Here is a 6,535-nt window from a genome sequence, read left to right as displayed (position 1 = left end):
ATGATATCATCATTTTCTTTTCATTAATTTTCACCAAACATAGGCAAATTCTTCTCTACTCTCTACCTCCGACGAGTGTCCCTATTAACATATGCTCTCAGTGATGGAGATTGAGTGAGAGCATCAGGAGCAATATTCTTGTTCTGCATTCTCCTTCTTGCTACGTAACCTCTGACCCAAGGAGTGACATCCTCATTCACCTTAATCATCACAAAGAAGATGATGCGGTACACGAGAATCATGCTGAAGATCACGCCTAGGTCGATCCACTTCGACCGGTTCACATTGATTTGGAAAACGTTCTCCAGGATGTATTCGCCCGGTATTTTGGGAAGGTCAGGCGATTGGTTGTCGAATAGCAAGCCCCTCAGATCATTTTGGTATTGTCCCTGAAAATAAGTTCATTGTTTCCGTCCTCAAATTGAACCATAGAAGCACCACAAATTCATTTAATTATGATCAACTAACAATGATTTGTACTAATGCTAGGTAGTTGTACCTGTAGTGACCAAAAATGGAAACTTATATATGACATTGGATAGCGCCAAAATGGCTTTGGGATATCATGTGGGAGCCTAAAGAAGCCAGAGACTAACATGAATATACCCTGATATTTAAAAAATTAAAGAAAACAGGAAGAAATATTATTAGTAACATTAACAATATGACAAAACTTATAGTGTTGTTACACACAACACTCAAATATTTATAAGTGACGTAAAATAAAAGAGTATGAATAGGAGAACGCAGTGTAAATTAAGAGGAAAACTAAGATTACAAAACAATGAAATACAGTGTTGGAATTTTGTAATGAAAAGAAAAAAGAGCATTGTTTTGGATATATAGAGAATCAACTTTTAATTAGCCAACATTAGTCAACTTTAAAGTTTACATTGATAATTTAAATAAACTAAATAATTTTAAAATAGTTAGCTGATATGAGACCACAAAAAAGATGGATCCTTAATATTACTCTTTGGAGTATATATACCTGAATCCCTGCTCCAGTTATGATACCCATGAGGAAGTTGGGGACAACACTAGCAATGGCCATCATTAAGCTTTCTACCACCATAACGCTAGCAAAAAGGCACAAGACAAAGAACACATAATGTGAAAAGCCGGGATGCAGGCGAACCATGAAGTAACAAATGGTAGCGGAGAGAAAGGTGATTAGCATCAGGAATGGCATAGCGGATAATGTGTTGCTGATCACAAATGCTGTCACGCCATAGTGGCCATTAAGCCTCTCCCTTTGGAAAACCTGCAATTAAAAGCAGACAGATAATGATCACTCACTCATATTAAGGCATTAGGATATCATAGGGAAGAAATGGAATTAAATTGAATTAATTAATTACCTTCATGTCTTCAACAAACGACGGGAATCCACCAATTGACATGAAGGTTACAAAACCAAACACAAAAGATGCACATGAGCCCCTTGCCTGTGCCCCAAACAACATACAAAACGCATCAACCAAAAATAACAGATCAAAGAAAATGGAGCGTATGACTCACAAATACTAAATGACAATAATCATGCTAGGATACACAAAAAATCAATTACCAAATCAGTCATCTTTATAAAATATATATTGAAAAATACAGGTTGAAAATAAGTTAAACAACACTTGTATCATGATGGTTGATTTTTGACGTGCATATAACATTTTTGAAACGCAAATACCAGAATTGAGTCGTAGCTTGTGCCGATGTTCAAATAAATGGTTCCAATGCAGATAGTGACCACAATGTAGATTACAAGCCTAAGCCAGTAGTAACCAAAATCTCTTGACATGTTAATCAACGAGCGCTTGGTTAAAGTGTATGACTGCATGAAGAAACTAGCCTGACTTCCTCCGGCATCGAGCACGGTCCCCTTCTGAACCACATATTATGTATAGTTAGAGAATGCAAAGTTTGATGATGAATTTCAACTACATATCTTGAATCACAGAAACTATAACTTACAACTTTGGATATGTCGTCCACTTTCTGTATTGCAGCATAAGAATCCTGAGAAGTTCGGTAGTACTCATTGAGAGTTCTGATAGCTTCAGCAGTAGTTATCTTATCAAGGGGATCATCACTTGCCTCAAACTGATTGTTCACATTTGTTAATGCATAAAATAAAAGTATGTACAAATAAAACGTCTCATTTAAAGAAAATTATTATGATGAGTTTTATAATAAGAAAAATTAAAGGTAACACAGAAGGTGAAAGATCTGATGAGTGCCTCTAAATGAAATGGAGATTTGGAGCAGTTCAAAAATGCTATATCCATACTAAAAATTAGTAATCAAATTAATTATTCTTTAACTTATCTTTCATACGTATATTGTATCTCAATATATATTTATAAGAATAGCTAATTTGTTGATTGATTTTTTGTGTACACTTAATATAGATGATAAAAAATTTTACTCCAAAAATATATCTTTTTGAATATATATATATATATATATATATATAAAGTACTTTGTTATTCTTAAAACTTTTTGACAAGAGATGAGATATCAAACTATTTATCATCCTGATTTTATTATTATACACATTTAACTAATTAAAAAAAACGTATTAAAAGGTACTTTCAGTATCTTTTAGTCTACCAATCCTATGGTGTAAATAAAGTGAATGAATACCCTAAGTTTCATGGAGCCTTTAAGAGTGGCCTTGACTTTGTCAAAGTCAGAATTGATGCACCTAAGAAAGTGATCTGATGGGTTCCTCAAAACAGGGCATGGAAATCCAGCTTGTGCAAAGAACTGCAGATATACTTATTTTATTATTATTATTATTAGCAAAACCTTATTAGAAAAAAAAAAGAGTTAAAAATACAAGAGTGGATACTGAGGCAGAGCTTAAGTTTATTGCCTCATATGCTGCAGAAGCGTGGCCAAAATAGACAGTTTTACCCCCAGAAAGCAAGTACAATTGATCAAATAGTTCGAAAACTTCGCTGCTAGGTTGATGAATAGAAGCTATCACGGTTCTTCCATCCCTTGCCAAGGCACGTAATGTTTGAGTCACAAAGAAAGCTGATGCACTGCCACAAAACACAAAATTCCCATTAAGGAAGCATGATTTGAACAATTGTACTTCATAATACATCAACTGGATCACGTAATGTTACTTACCTACAATATAAATACAAATCTGACACCTAATTAATCACACACACGAAAGTAGGTAGAAACTATAAATGACTTATTTGACTGAAGACATTAAATTGTTTCTCCTTGAATTTGGAGGAATAGACCTTCCCTTAAGAAAGGTATACTTACCATGTATTAAATCAGTATTCACTAAAATATATTTCTAAACTGTCTATTTGATTAGACGGTGAAAATGAAGGTAAACTTTATCTATAAAATTCATATAATAAGCTAATTTTCTGTTGTCTTTTATTTTGGTATTGAACCGAACAAACTTACTTTTTAAAACATTTATTAGTTTTTGTATCTCTTAAATCAAATGTTGACTATTTAGTAATTTCTTTGACAAATTTAGAAACCCAATATTAGGCATGAAAACAAGCACAATTGGATCTCAACAAGAAGTAAAACCAAGGGTTTGTGAACCTGTCAAGTCCACTTGTAGGTTCATCAAGGAAGAGCAATCTAGGCCTCATCAAGATCTCCAAGGCAATGCTAACCCTTCTCTTTTCTCCACCACTTATTCCTCGCAAGTGCCAGTTCCCAATCACAGTGTCTGCACAATCCTGAAGCCCCATTGCCACTATGGTGCTCTCAACAAGTGCTTCCTTATCCGACGGCGCCATCTTGTTCGGTAGCCGCAACTGAGCAGAGTATGAAATCGTCTCTCTCACTGTTAGTGTCCCAATCAAGTTGTCATCTTGTGTCACATAAGCCTGCAGTTTAACCAAAATTATACCTTCATAACATTTCTTACACTATCTAGTTCAACTATACATTATCACATTACATCACTAAAAACTTATATATATTTATGATTGGAACCTCTGTGTAATGATACTTAACTAATTAATAATTTATAACAGCATGAAAATATAAAAGACAGTATAGACTCATATCAAACTCAGAATCTTAGTTTGTGGTTCATGCCACTGTTTAGGGATTCAGGGAGACTTTCTTAAGAGAGTTTTAAATTTATTACGTTTTAACTTGAGAAAATCCAAAGCTATGAAATTAGTTTCTATCAAACCAGACATGTACTCGTTACTTCCTCTGTTTCTCTATTTATCAATATGTCTAATTATAAGGAATAATAGTATCATATTTCAAATAACAAAAGAATGAAAAAATTACTACACAACTTTTATAAAAAAAACAAGGATATATTTTATTTTCTTTTTTATTTCTATAATTTATAAAAGAATGAGAAAAAAAGTTTTCTATTGTTTTCTCCTATTTCTTTAGGAAATCTTCAACACATAAAGATAGAAAATGTAAAGCAAACAAATCACTTGGTGCAAGAATACTGAAGCAAAACAGCATCTTTTAACTTAGGCTTCCCTATTCAACTAAAGAAATAGTGAAACTACTTACAGCAGTGCCAAAAGAGAGATTGGCTTTGCGACCATTGAGAAGAACGGTCCCAGAGAGGAAGGCATTGGCGGCGAGGCGACCGGACAAGGCATCAAGAAGGGTAGATTTTCCGGAACCGGACGGCCCCATGAGAGCAGTGAAGGTCCCCGGCTCAGCGTAGCCAGTTAGACCTTCTAGAACATTCTGCGTCTCACCCGCCGTGCTGAGTGTGACAGTCACAGTTAAGTCCTTCCATGTCAGCCTGGCCGAGACGTCTCCAATGAGCTCTGTGTTTGTCTTTTCTCTCCAAAGAGTCTCACTCAGAGGGCTCAACCCTGGCCCCAAAGAACCCTTCTCACTTGATTCTATCTCCATAGCCGCATGCTTCATCATCCTAGCTACCTTGTATATATGTCTACTTCTAGTGTTCTGAAAGGGAAAAGGTTATGGATTGGCTGTGAAAAGACATGCAATGCAGTGATTTATAAATGGCAAATGAATGCGGAAATAGTACGACGGGGAATAATAATAATTGAGAAAAAGTGTGAATGGTGAAATGGGGAATGTGTGATGCATGAGATTTGTCATGTTTTTGACTAAGGTAAAGGATTATTATTCAAGGGAACCTTCTATGACATGCAAAAGGAGCCTATAGACTTTAGCCCGTGGCATGAATTAATGAATCAGGAAGAAGAAAAGGAGTATATACAATATATAATATGAGAATCGAGATTCTCACTTTTATTTTGATAATGTTAATTTTTTTTTCATTTATGCAAACGTATAAAGTAAAAAAGTCATGTATGATCATATATTGTAGAGTAGCATTATAAAAAATAAGCTTAACAATATTATTATGCTGTAATAGTTGATTACTATGCATTGATGAGGAGGATGATGATGATGTAGTAGTAGTAGTAGTTATTGATAAGGTCAAACTAGTTAATACTCCCCCTAGCCTGTACAACTGATCAGCTCATTCTTTTTAAAAATCTCATTTAATTCCCTCCAATCTGATTTTGAATAGATCAAGATGATGATGACCTTTATTTTGTGAGTTGGTGGGTGAAATTTATGGCTTTCAGCTTCGTGTTGGTAGATTCATTTAATGATATGATCTATCCATTATCCCCTTTAAGTTTATGATGGAATATGTACTAGAAGTCTTTGATATGTGTAGTGAGATAGATCGAAGACTTGTGAGTCGAGATGGTTGTCGGGTTGTCTGACTGGAATAATGGAGGTGATATTTACAAAAACACTCCAACGTCTAAGTCAGAATGGATCTGAAAGGTATATGTATGAATTAGGATCGTGAATGTACCTGAGGGACCATTTGACTTTCTTTTATATAGCTCGAGATAGTTATCTTATTTTATCGAGTAAGATAAGAGGGATATTTGATTTTGAACGTTGGTTAGGGATTGTATGACCGGATTGGAGCGCGAAGGGGGTCAGGGCCCATCGCTGAAGGAGCTTTTGGTTTTCGTTGCGTAGCTTGGCGAGGAGTGCATCGTCTGGGTTCCTTGGTTGAAGTCAGGGATTCGGGGAGTACCTGGCCATTTCGTAGATGGGGAAGGAGCGCATCGTTCGGATTTCTTAGTCGAGGTCAGGGGTTTGGGGAACGCCTAGCCGTTTCTTGGTTTGTCTGTTGTTTTTTTATATGGGAGGTTTGTTTCTTTAGGCGCCATGATGACATTTAATGTGAAGGGACTTTTTTTTATTTTTCCAAAATTGCCCTTGCCTTTTTGTGTTCCTTTTTGAAACGTTTTGGGTTTATTTTGTATCTGTTTTCTTTCTATTTCCCTCCGTAACACCGTATCATCCTAAGTATTACCTCTAGCCGTGAAGTAAAGGATAACAAAGTGTCACAAAAGTTTTAAAACTCGTACAATAACATATATATAGAAGAAAATAATAATACTAGAAACCTGATGAAAGGAATAAAGAATTGAAGACACATGGAATAGAGATACAAAGTGCGAAACATTCACACACGATAACTAAAATGCGTTAGCACGAA

The 6,535-nt window shown here is 35.3% G+C and overlaps 1 protein-coding gene across 3 annotated transcripts; it reads right to left on the bottom strand.

Moving 5' to 3' along the window:
• Window positions 1–58: 58 nt before the first annotated feature.
• On the bottom strand, window positions 59–5,317 carry LOC107465976 (ABC transporter G family member 11-like). Of its 3 annotated transcripts, none has more exons than XM_052254652.1 (10): window positions 4,534–5,317; window positions 3,586–3,875; window positions 2,855–3,050; window positions 2,647–2,769; window positions 1,975–2,103; window positions 1,691–1,885; window positions 1,362–1,448; window positions 992–1,264; window positions 500–607; window positions 59–389 (listed from the first exon to the last, which is right to left on the bottom strand). In XM_052254652.1, exons 1-10 carry the CDS (start codon window positions 4,903–4,905, stop codon window positions 63–65), a joined length of 2,100 nt encoding a protein of 699 aa, XP_052110612.1. In that variant the 5' UTR covers window positions 4,906–5,317; the 3' UTR covers window positions 59–62. The 3 variants fall into 3 exon arrangements, with proteins under 3 accessions (XP_052110612.1, XP_052110613.1, XP_015940450.1); XM_052254653.1 differs by having other exon boundaries at window positions 1,691–1,882; XM_016084964.3 differs by having other exon boundaries at window positions 2,879–3,050.
• Between the last annotated feature and the right edge of the window lie 1,218 nt (window positions 5,318–6,535).

The sequence above is a fragment of the Arachis duranensis genome, chromosome 9, assembly GCF_000817695.3.
Source record: "Arachis duranensis cultivar V14167 chromosome 9, aradu.V14167.gnm2.J7QH, whole genome shotgun sequence".
Lineage (NCBI taxonomy): Eukaryota > Viridiplantae > Streptophyta > Magnoliopsida > Fabales > Fabaceae > Arachis > Arachis duranensis.
Note: the sequence above shows the minus strand (reverse complement) of the source record. Positions and strands in the feature narration are given on the sequence as shown.

Coding starts and splice junctions, on each gene's coding strand:
- LOC107465976 (XM_052254652.1), bottom strand. CDS start 4,905: ATGATGAAGCATGCGGCTATGGAGATAGAATCAAGTGAGAAGGGTTCT. Junction 3,876..4,533: donor ATCTCTCTTTTGGCACTGCT/GTAAGTAGTTTC, acceptor GTTAAACTGCAG/GCTTATGTGACACAAGATGA. Junction 1,886..1,974: donor TGGACGACATATCCAAAGTT/GTAAGTTATAGT, acceptor TATGTGGTTCAG/AAGGGGACCGTGCTCGATGC.